This window comes from Pleurodeles waltl, chromosome 1_1 (genome assembly GCF_031143425.1).
Source record: "Pleurodeles waltl isolate 20211129_DDA chromosome 1_1, aPleWal1.hap1.20221129, whole genome shotgun sequence".
NCBI classification, from domain to species: domain Eukaryota; kingdom Metazoa; phylum Chordata; class Amphibia; order Caudata; family Salamandridae; genus Pleurodeles; species Pleurodeles waltl.
The window spans coordinates 49,073,257-49,095,464 of record NC_090436.1 but is presented as its reverse complement, the minus strand read 5'-3'; the positions used below and the strand labels follow the sequence as shown (position 1 = coordinate 49,095,464).

Here is a 22,208-nt window from a genome sequence, read left to right as displayed (position 1 = left end):
GAACTACATGAGGAGCTACATCCTTTTCCCTGAGGTGGGCGAATTGGCTACAGTGAAGGGTGATTTCTATGCCCTTGGACATATTCCCAACATCATTGGTGCCATTGATGGGACCCATGTGGCTTTGGTTCCCCCCAGAGAAAGTGAGCAGGTGTACAGGAACAGGAAAAGTTACCATTCCATGAACATCCAGGTGGTGTGTTTGGCTGACCAGTACATCTCGCATGTAAATGCCAAGTTCCCTGGGTCAGTGCATGACGCCTACACCCTAAGGAATAGCAGCATCCCTTACGTGATGGAACAGCTAGAGAGACACCGTGTATGGCTATTGGGGGACTCTGGTTACCCCAACTTGTCGTGGCTACTGACCCCAGTAAGGAATCCCAGGACCAGGGCAGAGGAACGGTACAATGATGCCCATGGGCGTACTAGGAGGGTGATCGAACGCACCTTTGGCCTCCTAAAGGCCAGGTTTAGGTGCCTGCATATGACAGGTGGATCCCTAATGTACTCACCCAAGAAGGTGTGTCACATCGTCGTGGCCTGCTGCATGCTTCACAACCTGGCTTTGCGACGCCAGGTGCCTTTCCTGCAGGAGGATGGTCCAGATGGTGGTGTAGTGGCAGCTGTGGAACCTGTGGAGAGTGACGAGGAGGAAGACGACGGGGCTGAAACAGACAACAGGGACAGAATCATTGCACAGTACTTCCAATAGGACACAGGTAACAATTCAAAGATTATTTAGTAAATGTAAACTACTCTACTGCATCTCTGCTGCCTGTCTATCTGCCCCAGTGTATGATGACTGAGTTGTGGCTTTTCCCTCCCTATTTCAGATCTGTGGTCCCCACTACGAGTCCTGTGCTTCGTTTGCCCATGGACTACAGCTGTGTGGCAGCGGTTTGTTGACTTCACTATGTACAAGGACATATTTGCACTGTCATGTCAATTACAATATTTTGAAATCACAGCCAGACTCCTGAAAGTTTTGTGCAAAACAGGTGTTTATTTCAGTGCTCAAAATGGGATGGGTGGTTTCAAGTGGGTGGGGGCTATGGTGATGGAATGTCCATGGTAGAGTCCAGAGTAACAGTCACACAGGTGCATTGTCCATAGGCCTGTGGAGAGATGGAGCAGGGGCATTTCAAGGATGGACATGGTGCCAATGTGGGACAGTGGGATGACATCAGGTGGTATCCTTTGCTGGCGGGGGTCTTGACATCCTACTCTGTCTTCTTTCGTGATCTCAGGGCCCTCTTGCGGGATGGTTCTTCTCCTGCAGGAGGTGGGGGTCTGGTGGGCTGCTGTTGAGCGGGGGCCTCCTGTCCACTAGCGCCGGCGGAGGTGGTTGGCAGTTCTTGTTCGAGGCTAGTGGCAGGGGCCCTTTGTTGTTGTTGAGTGTCCGTCCTGGTGGTGATGAGTTGCTGCAGCAGCCCTACCATGGTGACCAGGGTGGAGGTGAGGGCTCTGATGTCCTCCCTGTACCCCCAATAGTGTTCCTCCTGCAGTACCTGGATCTCCTGGAACCTGGCCAGTACCGTCGCCATCGTCTCCTGGGAGCGGTTGTATGCTCCCATGATGGTGGTGAGGGCCTCGTGGAGAGTGGGTTCCCTGGGCCCCTCCCCCCCCCTGTCGCACAGCTGCCCTCCCAGTTCCCCTGTTTCCCTGGGCCTCTGTCCCCTGGACAGTGTGCCCACTACCACTGCCCCCAGGTCCCTGTTGTTGTTGGGGTGGTGGGTTATCCTGGGTGCCCTGTAGTGGTAGACACACCGCTGATTGACGCGTCCTGGAGACAGAGGCATGGGCCCGCTGGGTGGGAGCTGTGCTGGTGTTCCCAGAGGGGGTTGGGTCTGGTGTGGCCTGTGGCTGTCTGAGGGGAACCGACTGTCCAGAGGTCCCCGATGGTCCGGGCTGGTCATCAGACTCCAGGTCGACAGAGCTGCTGTCATCGCTGACGGCCTCTTGGGTGGGGGGTGTGGAGAATTCTGGGCCCTCCGTGGCGGTGTGTTGGCGGTCGGGTCCTGCAGGGGTATAGAGGTATGGTTATAGTTTCAATGTGTGCCATATGGGTGAATGTGTGGGTTCCCGTGTCCCCAAGTGCTGGCATTCGTGTGTGGGGGCTTTGGTGAGGATGGCTTGTGGGGGGGATGTGTATATGCATTGGGCATGCTTTGGTGATGGGTGTCCATGCTTAGTGGACGCATGCAGGCCTAGGTTTTGGGATGTGTGGGTTGTGATGGTGAGACATTGGCAGGGAATAGGTGTGCTGGGGGTGGGGGTGAGGATGGTGGTGGGGGTGAGGATGTTGGTGGGGGTGAGGGTGGGGGTGAGGGTGGGGGTGAGGATGGGGGTGAGGATGGGGGTGGGGGTGAGTGTGGGGATGGGGGTGAGGGTTGGGGTATGAGTTGGCATGCAGGTGGGGGGGAAGCAGTATTGAAGCTTCAACTTACCAGAGTCCATTCCTCCTCCGACTCCTCCGAGGCCGTCAGGATGCAGGATGTTCAAGACTTCCTCCTCCCATGTTGTAAATTGTGGGGGTTGAGGTGGGGGTCCTCCGCCAGTCTTCTGCACGGCGATGTTGTGCCTGGATACCATGGAACGCACCTTCCCCCGTAGGTCGTTCCATCGCTTCCTGATGTCTTCCCGATTTCTGGGGTGCTGTCCCACAGCGTTGACCCTGTCGACAATCCTTTGCCATAGCTCCGTCCTCCGGGCAATGCTGGTGTGTTGGACCTGTGTGCCGAAGAGCTGTGGCTCTACCCGAACGATTTCCTCCACCATGACCCTGAGTTCTTCGTCTGAGAAGCGGGGGTGTCTTTGGGGTGCCATGGAGTGGTGTGTATGATGTGTGGGGTGGAGTATGTGTAGTTAAGTGTGTTGAGTGTGGTGGGGTGTGTTGTTTTGTGCTTGGTGATTGTGTGGGTGATGGTGTAGTGTGCCTCTGTGTGATGTTGTTCTCTGATCGGTGCAGTGTCTCTCTGTGCTTCTTTTGGTTTTTTGGTCGTAGGGGTTTGTGGGTGATGTAGGTGTGTGTTTTATATTGTATTGTGTGTGTGGGAGTGGTGTGTGTATGTGTATCAGGTGTGTGAGATTCAAATTGTCCAATGTGGCTGGGTTTTGTTCGTTTGTGGGTATTCTGACCGCGGCGGTGTGTACCGCCAATGGATTACCGCGTTTGAAAGACCGCCGCGTGGATTCGTGGGTCGGAATGGCATGGGCGTATTTCTGTTGGCGTGACGGTGGAGGTTTGGTCGCCTCCACTTTTCCGCCGACCGCTGGTCTGGCGGTCTGTAGTGGCTGTCGGATTTTCGGCGGTTTGGCTGCTGCGGGTCAGAATGACCGTGTCGGATTACCGCGACCGCGGCGGAATTATGGAGGATTTCTGACCGGCGGTAAGCGCCTTTTACCGCCGAGGTCAGAATGACCACCTATGTGCCTGATTTAGATTACAGCAGATAGGTTACTCTGTCAAAACGGTGACTGATAGCCTGTCTGCTGAAATATAAATCCTATTATATCCTATGAGGTTTATATTTCAGCAGACGGGCAATCTGTTACCGTTGCAACGGAGTAAGCCATCCACCAAAATCTAAATCAGGCTCTATATTTTGTTGTTGTTTCTCCATGAGGAAGAAGTTCAATACATTTTCTAAAGATTTGATTTTGGTGTTCCAGGGACTTTGCACATCTATGTTTATTCTTTCCTAGCCATGAGGGAATGCTGTAATTCTGTTTCCGGATTATTTTAGAACCATTTGTTTATTTGTTATAGGTAATTATTGTTGTTCACAGGGTTATACTCTAAGCAAGACATTCTAGCATTCCGTGTACTCATTTTGTACTTTGTTTATTTCATTGTCTTAGAATTGTTCTTAAAGGAGGTAAAGGGAGAGTATTTTGGTAAAAACACACACTTGCCCAGCATGTTTTATATATATATATATATATATATATATATATATATATATATATATATATATACATATATATATATATATATATATATATATATATATATATATATTTGTTCAGAATGAAGAGGGCATAGTTCTAACACCATACTATGCTGTTGTAGGTGTGCCACAGTGCTATAAAGCTGAGGGAGTCTATGGTTTAAAGAAAGAAGTGTAACCCACAATGTATTTTCTTGTTGAGGTTTCAAATTTGTAGATGTGTAGAGATATAATATATGTTGAGTCAAAAAAGGTGCTTCAAAAAAGTGTTTTATTGTGGTTTTGAGCAATGCCACATGAATATAGAATCTGTGAGGTGTTTTGCCCCCTGTGGCAAATCTGCCTGGGGCTTTTTCAAGGCTGTAAGGTATACATAAAATTGAATGAGGTTATAAGAAAATGACGTGTTAGTTTATTGAGTGCGATAAGAAGAGAAAAAGGAAAGAAAGTATAATAAGATATCACCAAAGTGATTCAGTGAATGGTGAGCAAGATGGAGAATAAAATTAACAACCTATGTGCGGAAAATTATTGTTCAAAGTGTGATGCATCAAGAGATAGCAGTGAGTTAAAATCATTACTTTATAGGATAGGAAAACCAGTCTATCGAAGAGCGGGTGCTGGCAAAGTTACGTAATAGAATCACATGTTTAATATTCACTGGTGAATGTACTTCAGATTATTAGGTGTAAAGATTATAGATAAAAGAGCAAACAGCACATACCTAGTAGTAAGTCATATGAAAAAGTTCTGCAATGTAAAAATATCTTTGGATCAGTAGAAGGAAATATTATGTATGGGAAAATGACAAAACGGATCATAGTGCTCCAATCAAAGAGATATAATATACATGGTCTATTGCTGTCAAGTGAGTAAATCGAATATTAATAATACAAGTTAGGTAATCCAGCCCTACACATAGAGATATAATAAGGCAGACAGTTCATTTATCAAAAACAAACAGTATAATTTCCATAATATGGTATTCTTCCCCATAGAGCCGGTATCAAAGAGTGGATAATAAGTAAATGGAGCCCAACAAGTATACAGTACAATGCCCCTGTGTGAAATGGTGAAACCTGTAAATACAGAGTTAAAAAGAGATGCTATTTATCAGAAAGGGTCTGGCAACAAAATCGCCATAAACAGATTTCTAAATGATCCCAGACATCCCGATTAAAAGACAGTAACTATACCCTCCTAAAAGTCGGAGGTTGGACTGGACCTCGGGGGAAAATGTGATGAGACACATGGACGTGTAACGATATTTGTTAATTTTCAGGTACATCCCAGGCAACCTAATTACTAATCAAAAATGTGTGGAAAGTGAGAAGATACAATCAAATCCATTTCGCTATGAAGCGGATGATAAAAGGTGGCGTTCGAGACACTTACCAGTCTTTTCAATCTGAGGATCATGTTGGTGGCAGGGTATGTCGAGTTAAATCCCGTTAGGCAAAGTACTGCGTGCTGGTACAGTGCCATGTTATAGAGATCCAGAGAAGTCCTACTTCCCTTACCAAGACTTTGCTTGAGGACGTACTAATGATGTTTAGCGGTGGCCATATTGGAAGGGTAAGCGTATTGAAAGCGTGTCAATAAACTTCCTTGTGCAGAATGAACTATATTTATCTGTTGGACGTGAGTAAGTGTACTTCCTATTGCAGTAAGAAGTGTATTTGTCTAATAAGAGGGCATGCAATGGCATGGAGGAATATATTAGCCAAATGATGGCAATGTGCGTTTGTCAGTTGGAAACAAGTTAGTGTGCTTCCTTCTGCAGTAGGAAGTATGTTTGTCTAACGAAGGGACATGCAATAGCATAGAGGAATATATTAGCCAAATAATGGCAATGAGAAGATGTAGAGTTGGACTCAATGTACGTAGAGTAACATCAATATGTGATGTATGCTGTAGTTATTGCTAAATTTGGTAAAGAAACTATTTCCACCCCAAATAAGCTAAGTGCTGGGGATAAGGTATTTACGAATTGACTGGATAAGGTAATAGTCTAAATAATTCTAAGAGTTAGCTATAGGTAATGGCAAAAAGTAGGATCTGAATTTTAGTCATGTAGGGGTGTCAATCAGAATATGCTCAAATGAATTGGAGGGGATCTGTAGATAGAAAAAGCAATAAGATATGGAAGGACATAGAAAACCCATATATATGTAACCATTCCAGTTCATTAAAGAAGCCAGTAGTGCCATCTTGCATCTATGTTGAGACCTCACGGACTGTATCGAAGTGAATGACAAGACTGCTTTCATATTGTCATAGTTTTAACTCAAGGTCCCCCCCTCGAGGATGTTGTGTTAGTTTTCGAAGACTGCAGAATTTAAAAGTTCTTGTGTAGGGATGACATTTAACAAAATGTTCCAACAAAGGTAATTTTAAGTCACCTTTTTGTATGTTGCGGTAATGTTCTTGAATTCTATGGTGTAGTTTTCTGAAGCAATTACCTTGAAGGGACCCCAAGACATAATTTTCTCTGTTTTACTTTGTTCTCTACTCCCCCCTTTCCCTTGGGTGTTGTTTATGTCTGGAGTTTAGCAAAATCCCAGGTTGTTGCAGTGTTTGAGTGGCAAAGGGAGTTAGTATACGATATTCTCATCTCACTTCAATAAGACTTAACAGTCAAGGCAATATTGGTTGTGCCCAGATGTTACACTTCTAGAACTTGGTAATCTGGTTCCTGATAGCTAGCACATAGCTAACCACATCCTGGCATTATATATAGGGAGCTTGCTTCCACCCCTCCTTGGCTAGACTGAGAAGTCCCCTTACAGGGTGACTATACAGAAGCTCAAATGGGCTACACTCAACTTTCTTCTGTGCTACCTCCATGTAGCCAAAAAACAGGCATGGTAAGATAACTTCCCACTTCCACATTATGGGCTCATTCAGGCCCATCATCATGTCTTTTAGGATCTTGCCAATTTGTTTATTTACCCTGTTGGTTTGTGGATGGTATGGTGTGGAGAAATTAAAGATTACCCCACATTTCTTCCACATTGACTTCATGTACGCAGGATTGAAGGTGATGCCCATGTCAGACACCACTTCTCATTAGAACCTCACTTGGGTGAAAATACCCATCAAGGCCCCAGACACTGCAGGGGTAGTCACAGTCCTCAGAGGTATGACCTCTGGGTACTTAGCAGCATGGGCCAACATGGACAGGATAAACCTTTTGCCTAAGGCTGTCTTTGGGTCCAAGGACCTAAAAATGTTGATGCCCACCCTTTCAAAGGGGGTGCCAATGACAGGTAAGGCCTTCAGCTTTTTCCTTGTTTTCCCACTGCCATGGCAGGTGAGACAATTCCTGCAGAATGCATCTGAGGCTATCCTAATCTGGGGCAAATAGAAGTGGCAGACACGCCTGGCAAAGGTCATGTCCTGCCCCAGATGTCCTGCCAGGGGAACTGCATGGGCCAGCCCCAGAAGGAAGGTCCTGTAACAATGAGGTACTACCAACACATGTGTTGTCTCATGCACAGGTACCTTATCCTCACTATATAGGAGATCATTCTCCTGATTTATGAGGTGATCTCCAGAGTTATTCTCAGGTGCCTGGGCTTCAGCTTGCCACCTCATGCCCTCCAGGGTTGGGCACTCCTCCTTGGTGGGTCACCCTTCTGCTTGTCATCCAGCAAGCACAGGTATGTCACCTAGGGAGGCAATATCCTCCCTGTAGGCTCCAGGGCGGCCTCCTCCGGTGCCCCACCCACATGTACCATGGGACATGCAGGAGCTGATTTCACATGCCCCTTCCACATGCCTCCTTTCAGGCAGTGTGCTCCAGGTCATTCACTAACAGACAGTCCACAGGGATGGAAGGACTCACAGCAGCTTTCAGAAGACCTGAGACCCCCCCTCATTCAAAGGGAATCAGAAACACTGAATAGTGTCTTTCTTAGTTGTCTGCTACTATAACCTGATGAAATGTATTGGGTATTACCAGCTCTGAGGACACCAGAGGACACCTGGCAGTAGTCATACTTGCTTCTGTGTCCCTCTGAGCCTCCCTACTCTCCCTATGGATCGTGACCTACTGCTGCCACTTGGTTGCTGACCTAGAGGTCGGCCTCCTCAGCAAGCTTCCTAGTGTCGGTCTGCTTGCTCTCTACCAGGTGTGGGTGCAGCTCTGTAAAATGGATATTGAGCATGCACTCCCTTAGAATCAAGTTGTACTGCCCAACAAAATTATCCACTTTGCTGAGCCTCGCCCAGCTCTTCAGTGCCTTGCTGGAATATTCTATGAAGTCCACCCAAGACCGATTTGGAAGTTAGTGTCTGTCTCTGAAACTCTGAGGGTATTTGTCAGGCCAAATGTAGAGGTTAATAAATTTTTTTATGGGGGTTACTTGGTCTGGTCCTCTACCTCAAGTGTGCCTCCTCCCTGTAGGCATGTACCTCCTCAGGATACCCCCCAGTACTCCTCTGGTGCCTTGTGTTCCTTTAGAGGTACCTCAAAGCTGAGAACATCTTATCAATATCATCCCCACTACATAATTGGGCACTAGATCCTGTGGGATGTAGGCCATCACCTCTACAGTGGACACTGCAGGTATGCTGTCATTATGGTTGCTGGTCTCTGGGATCTGCCTGTCTTTCAGTTCCAGCTCTTTAAGTCTCCTTTCATGTGACAGCAAAGCTTTCTTCTTAGCTAAGTCCCTTTCTGCCTCAGCCCTCCGCTCTTATGCTTCCAGCTACATCTAGGCCAGCCTGACGCTTCCTCTCCACCTTTCTGTCATCCAGCTCCACTAGGGCCAGGCCACTGGCAGACACACTGCTCCCTGCTCCATCCTGAACATCTTGGGCTTTCTGGTCATCACCTTAGGCTAAGTTGGGCTCTCCTTGCAGCTCAGAATCCCGGACTGGGTCCATCATTTCCTCATCCACTGATAATGCTCCCCCATCCTCATCATCTCCTGAGGTGGACTGCCACCTCTGCCCCTCATCAAAGGCTCTGAAGACTTCCTGGAAATCCATTTTGGTAACTTTCTTGTCCGTCTCCAGCCCTTTCTGTTTACAGAGGACAGTCTGCCCTTATTAAACTCTTATTAACTTATCAAATTGATGGATTAGTTTCAGTTAACTGCCTTTTCATTTTGTTTGAAACATTTGGCTGCATAGACGTCTGCCAAATTATAAAAACTGTTGTTAGGAGAATGAAACAAATTTATTTTGAATTACTTCAATTTACACTGTGGTAATAGAGATCCACATTTTTTTCAAGACATTTCACCCAACTTCTTTTCTTATAACTAGCTTAAATGTTAAAGATCAGTCTTCCAATTTCTCAACTGGCTTAGTTAGGACATCTGTTCAAAATCATATACTGTTTTCCTATGAATTCATAATTTTGTATCAGACTGGCTTTATCGAAATTCCTAGATCCTGGGGTATTCATTTGCATTAAAAAATTCCTAGCGTTTTACACACAATTTCTAATTATTAGTGCGCTTGAGAGCGTGTTCACTAGTATTTTCTGGTCTTTTTCCTCGGAAAAACAATGTTTCTGCTTGACTGTTTTTTTTAAATAACATTAATAAATACCTTTCAATAAATATTCTCAATTTTAATCTGCATTCTATTACATTTTGTGGGCAATCATGCAGTACGATTTGTGAACTGCTTTCAGTTAAAAAATAAACAAACAATTATTCACCTTTGAGTGTCTGAGTCCAATGATCATTCTCAAGATTGTGCTGTTCACATTTCAAGAGTACACTATTGAGAGCATCTCCAACCCTTTTCTCAATTTCTTGACAGGGTGTACCGTCACCTCTTTCCTAAGCACATGCAACAGCAATAGGTATGAAGATTAACAAGGAGACAGTGTTAAGAGAGAGAAGGATGAAAAATTAAAGAGATAATCATTTCTGAAACTACAATTTTTTAAGCAAGAAACAAAACATATTTCTGGCATAACAAGGCTAAAATTGAGCACAGCCAGGGAGGAAAAATTAAAGAAAGGCCCTCTCTTATAGTTGAAACTATAATTTAGACCAATAAAAACATGTATTTTTTTCGCTTTATATGAACATACAAGTGCCAGGCTAAGGTATTTGTCCATCTTGTGTGTAATATGAGCATTGGTGAAGTCAAGAGGTCTCACATCTAAAAGGCAGAGCTAATGGCATTGCCAATGCTTCTTTATTTGCAATTACATGCACACACATGCGTCATGATGCATATACATGTATGCTGATGCGTGGCTGGCAATTTTGTAATGGATTTTCTGTTAATGATTAAAAGGTGTACACCAATACTAATGCATGTGCCAAACATGCTTCTGCGGCTTAACACATCTACATGCAAACATAGTGATGTGTGGTAGCCATACTTAATTTTTGTGGGCCTAACAATAACTTACAGTGAGCCTAAAGTCATCCTATTGCTTACCAATGTTTGGCTTTATTGCCATTCTAAATTTCTTGCTTCTTATGCAATGGCTTTACTTGTCCATCTTGTTCCATATTGTGTGCGTCTCTCTTCTCAGACATAGCCTTTTTATTATCCTCTCCACTGCCTCACGTGTTCTTATACTGCCTATTTTTAGGGGGGTATTTTTTACTTTTTGGTTCTGCACTCAATTATGCATGTGTTTCCCAACTGACTCCGGTGTGTACTTCTCTTGCTCTGCTGTTGTGCACCACGTTGATCTATCTCATCCATGTGCTTCTCCTCACCTTGTGTGATTTTCCCCTCACTCCCTTGTTTTTCTCTCCCTGAGGTGTTTCTCTTCCCAAAGTCTTTGTTGCAGCTTTCTTGGTGTGATGCTTTTACCCTACTCAACCACCCGCCTTTATTTTAACTTACTTTACCTTTGACAGCCCCAACCCTGTCACTCGACCGAATTTGGCTACCTCCCCCAGCCCACATGGTCTTATTTTTTTTTTTCATACTTTTAGTTGGATGGCACAACATTATTGCTAGCCATTCCTCTTTAAAAAGAAAAAAACTTTTTCATGCTGTTGCATTAAATTGTTTTTTTTTTTACTTGTGGTCCATCCTGGATCTGAAAATAAAATAAATGGCACACGCATCATTTCTTCATTTCTCCTAGGTCATCATACATGCGTGTGACTACAAAAAGATGCAGCCCCCGTTGCCACATTCTGATTTGCTATTGTGTTCTTTGACTATGATTCTTAGATGATGGACAGCCATTTTAGGACAGTAAATTTAAAGTGAGAAACAATGTACGCACAAGTGAAAAAAAAATCTAAGCACATAGCCTGGGAGCACACATGCTGCCGAGTCCAAAACAAAATAAATAAATAACATATTGAATGGAGAATGGGATAAACGCATAGAAGAATGGGAGTAGGGGAGTAAAAGATAGCACGTGAGAGGCACAAGAAGGGAGCGAGCAAGGACAAATATGCATTGTCAATGAGCACTGAATGCAAATTAAAACACTTGGAAAACCAACACATCTGGCTGGCACTTTCAGTTTTAACTCAGACCTCTTGGCCTTGGCAATGCTTGTTTTAAGCTGAGATGGAGCACTAATGTGAATAACATGATGTGTAATTTAAGGACACCTACCTGCAGAAAAACAATCCCCTGAGGCATATTCCTCTTTCAATGTGCGCTGCAGAATGAGTAAGTAAATAAAGATATTTTTCCTTGTTACAATTCACCTAGTGGAGTGTAAGTTTTGACACATTCGCAAGTCTAACAGTGATGGTAAATCTGGAAATGTGCCAAGAGTAAATGCTTGCGAACACCTATCAATCAATCAATCATAGTTTTTATAGAGTGCAACTACTCCACTGTAAGGGTCTCAAGGCGCTGAGGGGGGGGGGTCGGTCCTCTGTGCTTCAGTCGAAGAGCCAGGTCTTAAGGTCCTTACTGAATTGAGGCAACAACGGTGACTGCCTGAGGCGAAGACAGTTTGAACCTTTTAAAGTCTGTGCCTCACTCATGATTAAATATTTGTAAGAATTCCTTCAACAGATCATTCATTAGGAGAGGTGCATGTTATCTGAACTTCTATGTAGGCATCGTGCAGTATCTTTGGCCTCAACAAGTAAACGTTTGTAACAAAGATTACACCATCCACGAACATTATCTCTGCGTTCAACAAGTGAACATTTACAAAAAAGACTACACCACCCTGACATCTGCATATAGCAAATGCAAGTTCACCATAAATTCTGTTTATGACTCCTGAACTGCCCCTCTAGCCTGTATTGAATTTCATAAGCTGATATGCACACTCCCTACAGGCTCCTGCTATTCACCTCCATTTTTCTGTCCTAACCAGTTATGTTTCTATTTCAGGAGACTGCAGAGAGCCAGGGACTCAACTATGCACTTATTCAATTTGGGGACGCCAAGCAGCAGCAAGATATCTACATCAACATGGAGGTCGTCCGCAAAGATCCTTCTGTAGAATGTGAGTACGACACCGTCAGAGTATAGAACAATCGGTCATGAGCTTCCTTTTGCATCTGAAGAATCAATTCAGACATGAAGGGCTTCATCGTCAGATACCAAACAGCTCTTCAGATGTACCAAACAGACTTGTGTGACTGCTGGGTTATCTCCATCTTTAATAACACAATGCTTCTGGCTCAAGGAGGACTCGGCTTGGCAGTTCAGACTGGACTGTTTCCACTGGAACAAGGTCAAGACTGATTTGCATTTAGCACAATGGTACCATACATAAATGGGACTTCCTTGTTCTAAGTACGAGAGGTCCAAGTAACAACAATCACTTTGACATTCCCAAGATCAAGACATCTGGACACTGAAGAAGTGCCATTTTGTATGAAATGAAAAGGTCCAACATGAATGGTAACATTTCTCCAAAACCGATCTTGTTCTGTGTGTAGAGAAGTCAACATCAAATACAGACCTTGAATTTTGAATTACATTTCTTTTTCAATTGTTTCATAAGTTTAAGTCAAAGTCTTATAGGCACGTTTTAAGAGGTAACGAAGACCCTTCTGACTTCTAGAGGCAGTGATAAATCTTCTAAAGGAGCATAATCCTCCTTTGGATAATCTGCTGGTAGAACTACCTCCTCCTCCATAATTTAATCAGTGGATTTGACGCTAGAGGAAAATCCTTCAGCAAAGGTCTTCCAAAAAGAAGAGGACTTTTCATTGCCATTACGACTTAAATGGTGGTCTCTTTGTTTACTATTGAGGAAAATCTGCAAAGTTTATCGGCTTTGTCAAGGCGGTTAAGGTTTCTCAATACAAGTAGATGTGTTTGATTTGATGAGAGTCGGTTTATGGTGGAATCTTCTGATAGTACATCTGCAAATGCTTTTGTCTAATGGTGGAATTTCTACCAACAAATGTGTGATTTAGAAAGGCACTTACAACAGTATCACTAACATACTGTACTGGTGGTGGTCCGACCACCACAGCAACCCTGGTGGTCATTAGACCGCCAGGGTTGTAACAAGGCTCTCTGTGTACTTTTAGTGAAATGCTGCCACAATTGCCATGATGGCCTGCACAAACACATCCTCTACAACATAGTGGAGTATCACTGACTCTAGGTTGGGCAATTCATACATAATTTCTGCAAGGACAAAAGTTCCCAACAAGTTGGGTGGCGACCCAAAATAATTTATTGTGTCCCCAAATTAAGATGTTTATATTAGCATTAGGTGGTTCTCTAAAGGATAAGAAAGGTAGAGCTAGACAGGTTTCATCATGCCCCAGGTCCGATAGCAAATTTCATCTGTGTTCCTTTTTGGTGAAGATCAAATCACCTCAGTACAGCCTCACCACACATTTGACCTAATCCGATGGGAAAAACTATTAGTCCAAACAAAGTCCACCTTCATCTTTAGTCTACCCTCGTGGGAACTAGACAGCTCCTAGATGTCCCCAGGTTGAAGGTGTGTACATCCTCTTCACTTCCTGGTGCTCTAGTGCTCTTGTCTGCAGCCCGCTTGGGATCCTGTCACACAAACAAGTTTCTCACTCCATGCAGGCTAAGCACCCAGACAGATCACACATTTCTCTCAAATCCCAGAATGAAAATATGATCCTAGGATTATCTATTGATAGACAGGTTGAGGAGGCTTTACAGCATGCAGACGTTTACATTCTTCTACCATTTGCATAAGAAATCAGAAGATTTTCTCCTTTACAGTGTTTACGTAATTTATCCTGCATATTCTGTTGTGTTGCTATGATCATGAGGTTACTAATTCCTTCAAGCACAGCCTAAAGCTCTTGATACATTCCTATATATGCATCCAGCCATTAAGCTTGGGCTTCCAAACCCTGATATTATCTGTCTTTGCTGAACCAGTTGTCTCATGATAGCTTACAAGCATATGAATATTGGACCCTAATGCGCACACCAATCCCACATGGTATGTTACAACACAGTTTTTACAATGTGTTGTTTTACCACATGCTCTTTACCATACAACAGAGCTGGCAAATATAGGGTACATACATATCTGTGCGTGTGTTTGTTTTCTGTTTATTAGAGGTAATCCCTCAACCCTCCTATTCTATTTTTAAACATATACATATGTGTGCAAGTGTGTATGTGTTTGTGTGTGACAAAATGTGAATTAAGACATACAGTTTTAAAAAGTTTAACATAAAAAGTGATGGTATGGTGTGGGCACAGGGCACAGCCTGCGAACTGGTTCTGAAACCAACTCATCACTGGCCCCTAGCCCCGCACAGCTGTGCATGGCTGATTATGTCATGTTACAATACAATGGGAGTTATTTTAAGTAAGGCAGACCTACTAGCTTTGCCAAAGTGTCAAAGCACCAACATATAAAAAGCAATAGGTCCAGTGGCACTATCAAGGGCTCGGCACATCAACATATATAAAGCAGATGTATTGGTTTTGCCAAAAATTCACCAAAAACTAAATACCTAAATGTATTATAAATGCATACACTGCAATTTTTATTAGTGATTGTCACAAAATAGTTTCAATAAAGCAAATATGAAAAAACAATAAACATGTCTGAGTCTTTTTGTAATAGTTTTCAGGCTACAGAGTGCAGTCATAGAACCAGTAATGGAGGTCCTATAACTCCAGCTGAAGAGCAAACAGCTCCAGCTCTAGGTGCTTTTCAAAAATACAGTAAGATCTCCTGGTGTCTTGGATTCAATGACCCAGCACAGTGACAGTGTTTTTTATGAAGTTGCTGGGGGCTCCTGCCTACACTGCAGCCCTTCCCAACATGAAAAAAATGCTTGCTGGTGTCAGGCCCTACTATGGACACCACCAGGTTCCAACGATATAACTAAAATGGTCTCATAAGGCATATGAGCATTTCTTACTTGGAGCACTTATCAATAAATGAGTGGTTCCTGCAGTACGTTTATTATTCTTTTCTTTTTTTCCTATGGGTATTTCCACCAGGGACACACACAATTTATAATACCTTTGGGGCCGTGAGGGACACGGCTCCTACTTGCTCCTCAGCCAGCACCCATACTGTGTGCCGGCAGGGTACTGGACATTAGTTTACAGTGGGTGACATGGCTTCCAACTGGGGTACACACTTTTTTGATATGGTGGATGCTGTTGAGGGAGCTCCAAGGTCTCCGCAGTCCCTGCTAGCTCTCCAGCCAGCACCCATACTAATTGCCAGGTGGAGCAGTTCATTATTTTAGAGCGAGTGCCCTCCCAGGGCACCCAACAACATAGTATGTGTTGGGAGCTGTGGGGGTATCCCTAGTCTGCCCGTATATGTTTTGTTTTATTGTTTAGCTAGGGCTGAGGGCTGAGGATGGATGATTCCCATTACTGTATATACATAAATTTGAAACCTTAATTTCTCAAAAATTACTGACGGGATTTACACCAAAGCACTGAAAGCATGCTTTCTGAGTCAAGATATAGCTTTGTGACAAATGTGGTGTAATTCCATCCAGCTGTTTTTTTGTGGTATTGTTTTTTATTTTTTCTATTAGAAATTGCTTGGAAAAACATGTTTTGAGATCAACCCCTTTTTCCCACCCCCACTTGTAAGATCACTCTGAAACGTTCCAGGAATAAGTTGAGGTGGATTAACTTCATTTTTGGAAAGTTTCGTAAAGATCTGTGAAATGATGCCTAAGTTAAAAGCAAACCAAAAATCCTTGTTCTATGGAAATGTATGGAGACGTGGCAGTGTAGTTATAGCTAAGTCAGAGTTTCTATTGGAAGAGCATTTTTTGTGTCACTAACACATTAAGTATCATTTAACGACTCTTCATGAATCTTTCCAAAAAGAAAGTTTATCCACCTCAACACCTTTCTGGAAAGTTTTAGGATGATTCGTCAAGCAGGGGCCAAGAAAAAGATGGGGCCCCAAATTGTTTTGCCATGCTTATTCCTATAAGAAAATGTTGGAAGCAATGGAGGAGAGATGGCTGAACAGAATTACATCAGATTTTGGAGAAAGGTTAGACCTTTACTCAGAAAGTGCATTTTATATTGTTTGGTGCAAGTTCATTCAGAGCTTTTTGGAAAAAGTGGTGTTTAAAGATCTGTTAGGAGTGCTCATAAAGGATTTCGAAAATTGGGAATTCTGGATAATCTGTGGTACTATCCATTTAAAAAGGGAGTGATTTTGATTAGCGAAAAGAGCGTTGCCTTCTGTTGGCCTTTTGGGACCATGCCAAGCTATCTAATTGGCTAGGTGAAACTTTAAGAAAAATGCTGCACCTGCCCCTGTGGGATATAGAACTTAGTAAAAAGTGTTGTGAGGGGACAGGGTAAGTACACTCAAGCTCTCTGGCACTTCTCGGGGGAACCCGAGTGACTCCCCCCCTATGGCCCAAAAAATGAAAAAAGTAATAAGTTGTGCTGCCAGTAATGTAGTACTCCTTCGCGACCCAGAGCAGATGCCCTAGTGGTTACAGTGGTACTCCCTCAGGAGCCAGTGCACAGGTTTCCCCTCAATGACATGGCAGGACTGTGCAAACTTCACTGGGTAAAACATGTATGGTCCTGTGATACTGTGAAAGTGAAGTATATACGGCAGCACTGCGGGAGCGGTTAGGATCTGTGGAAAATTTGAAAACAATAAATATATATACCTATTGAGTTGGGCACTAAGGAGAACTGGTGTAAACTGGGGTTATGCTCTGGGCCTGGCCCGAGATAAGCCCACAGTCGAACCCCTTGCCCTCTCGCATGGTCAGAGGCGACACAGCGGCAGTTGGCTGCCTTCATGGGTGTTGGGAGCAGAGTCTGGCTGGATTCCTGGCCTGAATTTAAAAACAGTTGTTTCATACTCTGGTTTTCTGTAAAGGACAGCCAGGCCTGCCACAGTGAAAATATGTTTTAGTTGTATATCACTGTAGGGACATGATGACATTAATTTTCAATATATACCACATTAAATACCATACCAGGCTTCATAGAGCTGACTTATTAATTGAGGTGGGCAGAGCTTGCAAAGCTTCACTCCACAGAATTCCATTGAGATTCCACAAAGTTGCGCAAATGGGCAGAAATCAGCACGTTGCACTGCTCGTGCTGATTGTTGGCTCTCAGAGATTATTCTGCACTGAAAAATCAATGTAAACAGCACCACATGGCTGACAGGGTGCTGCTGCTCAGGTTGATTTTACTGCCTCTCGAGTACATTATCTTCTCAAGCATCAGCTTTCTCACCGTGAATGGTCACAGCCACCCGTGACCCTTCGCAGTGAGAAAATCTCACCAGGTGCCCTCCTAGTGCCCAAAAATGTGCTAGCGGATGCCAATTCTCGCTCACACTTGCCAAATCACTTTGGCGAGCCATGTGTGAGAAAAAAACTCCACCGCACTGCAGTTTACTGAATTTGGCCACAACTCTGTGTTACAAGCACAACACAGAATGGCCAGAATTCCTCCAACTCTGCCGGCAAAGAGGAATTATCACCCACTCGTACTTATTATTATCTAAAATAGAGATGTTTGCCTTTCAAAACAGAGATATTTTGATAGGTTGCACTGCAGGACTTACACATCAGCAGGCAGGCTACAATTGTAGGCCTAAAATCATGTTTTGTAGGCCCACTCTGTGAATGACACAATAGATGCTGCCTTCCACAGGAGTTAACTTCCAGGCCCTGTGTACACTTTCTACACTTAATACTACGAACGTATAGGCATGATGAATGTGTAATTTAGGAATAAGTCAATTCAACCATGTTTAAAGGGGAGTACAGGCACTTTACACCTGGTTAGCAGGGGTAAATGCAGTGAAATGTAAACCCAGCAAAAATAGGGTTTCGAAAAAGGCAAAAAATCTGGAGTGACCTCGCAGAATACGTGGATTTCCTACACCAGGATTATCTAAGGATTCTTCTTTTCTGACCTCCGCAAAGTTTCCTGCTCTCTGGGTACAGGTTGGCATGGAAACAAGAGGTGTGTTCACCATAGTAAAAGGAATCTGGTTTCCCTATTGGCGTCTTTATTACACATTCTGAATTTCTTACCTGAGGTTTTTCATTGCAGAGTGTCTTTTAGTACTATGAATATTTATGGATAAACTATTTCTCCTGGGTGTAGCTCTGAAGACCTTTTACCAGTTGGGCAGAATGGTTTTGTGAAAAGGTCTGTCAAAAGTGTCTATTTATAACGCCTCTAGATGCAAGGTCTGAGAGTTCAATGAGCTGTTACCAGCCAGGCAGGTTTGTTTTGTACAAGAAAAATGCTAAGACTATCTGTAGGACTATTTGTACCCTACATAGGATGATCACAGTTATTTGTGTATGGTGAGATGTTTGAAATAATATGAAGCCACAATAGCATATCTGAAAAAGCCAGGTGATCCATAGTGGTTGAAATATTTTAGGCCTCAGTGTCTTCCCTTACCTTATGAAGATGGGTCATGGAGGGTATGAAAGCAGCTGGTATGAATATGGAGCAGTTTAGCACACATTATTTAAGAGTAAAGATGTGATTGTGGGAGGTAGTCTGAGTCATATTTTAAAGTTAGTTAGTTAGTTGATTCGTTTGGTGATTCAACCTTAAAGAGGTTAAATTTTAGGAATAAAGGGCCAGATGTATGAAAATGCAATTTTGCATTCCTTAATAGAAATCAATATTTAAGAAATGCAAAATATAATGTAAAAAGTTATCAATTTCTTAGTAGTGATCCCTACAAAGTAGGAATCGCTATTAGGAAATCGCTATTAAGAAATCCCATTGCATTTGAGTCAGTAGGCCGGGTTTGCTATTTAGGAAATGTAAATCTAGGGATGGCAATGGGCAAAAGGCCCCCCTTGGTGCACCCCAAAACTTGGGGTGCACCTGTAGAGCACATATATGCCCAAGGGGTATGTGTGTGCTCTGTTTCAATTTAAAACAAGCATTTGCAATGCAATAGGTCTTGCATTAGTTTGAGTTAGAGCTATTAGTGTTGTAAAAGTATGACTGGACTTTTCTTGCCACTTACATTTGTCAACCCTGAAGCATAATTCATTCCTCTCTGCCACATACTTCCAGTGGCCCTGCATATAGCTAAAGCACTTCCTATATCTGCAGCAAAAAATAAAATATTGCCATTTAGCATCCTAATTTAAATATGCCATGATAATTAAAATAGAGTACCACTTTCACCGTCCCACCATCAGAGTTGCTAGCTGACTAGCATATTGCTCAAGAGGGCAAATTAAGTTGTGCAAGGTGTTAATATTTTAAGTGTTATAAAAGAGATATTTCCCTTGAGAGACGTTTTATGAGATGTCACATGGTGGCAGTGACATTCGGTGTCTATGAATATCAGCAAAGATAGGACAGAGAATCATAACTCACTACAATATTTATGATCACAAGAAAGTGCTCCTGTAAGTTAGGCCTAAACCTAAAATCCTGAAGCCTGTGAATTAGACCTATTTGATGGCCAAAAAGGTTTTTGAAAGAAGATGCCACTTTGATCAAAGCGGAAGGGTCCAGTTTTGAAAGGCCAGTTGTATTGGGGAGACAGAAGGTCTAGGACATCCATTGGCATGACCAGAGGAACTGTCTAGGAGGGTGTAGACGGAGGATCAGTGTGTAACAGCAAATACGTTATCAGTGAAGCAATCATGAAGAAAACTATTACAATGAAGGAATGTTTTCCTGCTAATTACTTGCCACCATATCACTGCCTTAATTCCTTTTCACCTTTTTGGAGTACTAAACCAACTAAATTGTTTTTTTTTCTTTTTAAAAATGTCCTCTCGAAATTTTAGAGAACAAGTAGAAAACAAAATAGAGCACTGCCCAAAAGGGAGAAAAAGCCAGTGCAGCAATCATTGCATCCTGCCTGATGTAAGGAAACCAGACTATTTGTTTATTTGTTCCAGTATTCCTTTTGACTGCTGATAAATCACAGTCTACCGGTAAGGAGGAGGTAAAGGTATCCTCATCCTCCCACAAGGACAGCTCTCCTGTGCCCATAAAAATGCACTCAAGTATCCACATGCACAGATGTCTTTTTATAAACACACTCACACATTTTTGATTTATATAAACTAACACCTTTACATAATAGAAAAGGGTGTGAAAGCTATGTAATTATCGAAGTACATAAAGACATAAAAATAAGAATGAAATTTAAGTAAAAATATGTACTATATGAGGCCACCGAGAGCAAAATGAACACGATGAGAACTAGTCACTATGAAGCAAACATTCACAAGTCTGAAATGTCAACCAGACATGACAATTAGTCATTCTGGCAATTAGTAATTCAGACCGTGAAGGAATTTTAATAGACATTCACTTTTTTTGTTGGGACTGCAAGCTTCAGTCCAGGCAGTCGGAATTGTTCGCCTTTTGTTCTGTTTTAGGAGAAATCGCTGGATAAACATGTAAGAATCAAATGTTATAAACAGAACATGGCACACACAGCGGTGGGGGAACAACTGAGCTAAGAGCCTACGAATGACAACACCACCACTGCTGCCTTTCCATCTGCTGAACAAACTGAAAACCAAAAAAGTAGTCCGGGAGCAATGCTTAAAACATGGACCCTGTGGCCCTCATTACAACCTCGGCGGTCTTTTAAAAAAAACACTGAGGCTGCGGGAGCCAGAATACCGCCAGTGCTGGCAGTATTTCTGGCTCCTTATTACGACTTTTCCGCTGGGCCAGGGGACGGTAACGGTGTTACCGTCCCCTGGCCCAGCGGAAAAGTCACATCAACATTGCTGCTGGCTCGTAATAGAGCCAGTGGCAATGCTAATGTGCAACGGGTACAGTACCACCCATCGCACATTTCACTGCCTGAAATTCGGGCAGTGAAATGTGCGACTGGGCTATGCCTGGGGGCCCCTGCACTGCCCATGCCAGGTGCATGGGCAGTGCAGGGGCCCCCAGGGGCACACCAAGTCCCCCTTACCTCCAGCCTTTCCATGGTGGTGTTTGGTGTTTACTGCCGTGGCCAGGCTGGCAGTCGGGGACTCATAATTCCCAGGCCCTGGGGATTATGACCGCCAGGCATGCGGGATAGTGGAGGGGCTGACGGTATGGCCGTGGCTATTGCACCTCGGTCATAATAGCTGGCGGAACATCGCCAGCCTGTTGGTGGTGTTACCGCCAGCTTACCGCCGGCCGCCAGAGTCATAATGAGGCCCTCCTCAGGGAACACAGGAAATAGCATGACATGTGCATGCTCTTCTTGAATGGGGATGCTGCAAAATAGAACAATACACTAGTGCAAGCAACTAGGAAGGCTGTGGGTGGACTGAAGCCACAGATGTAGATACAGCAGTCTCGGAATCGAGACATCGCATGTGCGCTTTTTACAGCCGAGACCTAAAAAGCTATTTGGGGTGGTGTTTTTGTTATTGCACCTAGTTACCATGGACTTTAACTCAATGGTAATTGCATCTCCTAAATTCCCGAGTTACATTTAGAAAATGAATGGTACATTAAAATGGGAATTGCAAATAGGAAATCCCTATTTGCGATTTCCTATTCCGGGAATCGCAAATTGTTATTTCTACATAGTAGAAATTGCAATTTGCAATTCCTTAAAGGAATTTGTACATAAGAAAACCCATTTTGTATTTCTTAACAACCCGAAAGAGTGAATCGGACCGTCAAGAAATGCAAACTGGCTTCAGTCATCTGGCCCATAGAGTGTTGTGGAAAATGCTATGGCAGAGTTTTGAACATGCATAATATTGGCCTCTCTGCATTGCCATATGATGTAGATTTGCCAAAGCCTGATGGGAAGACCATTCTGTGGTTTTATGCACGTTCTAGGGTATTATACATACTATCCTTTTCGCAGTTGTCTATGAGGGTGTAAAGGAGGGTGTATATGATATT

General features: G+C 43.4%; 1 protein-coding gene across 3 annotated transcripts in view; it reads left to right on the top strand.

Moving 5' to 3' along the window:
• Positions 1–14,909, top strand: part of LOC138261031 (protein CD300H-like) — a 157,338-nt gene extending 142,429 nt beyond the window's left edge. For 2 of the 3 annotated variants that reach the window (XM_069209757.1, XM_069209681.1), the window contains exon 7: positions 12,252–14,909. In XM_069209757.1, the coding sequence (XP_069065858.1) occupies positions 12,252–12,392 (141 nt within the window). In that variant the 3' untranslated portion in view covers positions 12,393–14,909. The remainder of the gene's footprint in view (positions 1–12,251) is intronic. The other variant, XM_069209842.1, reaches the window with a different exon arrangement.
• Positions 14,910–22,208: the final 7,299 nt, after the last annotated feature.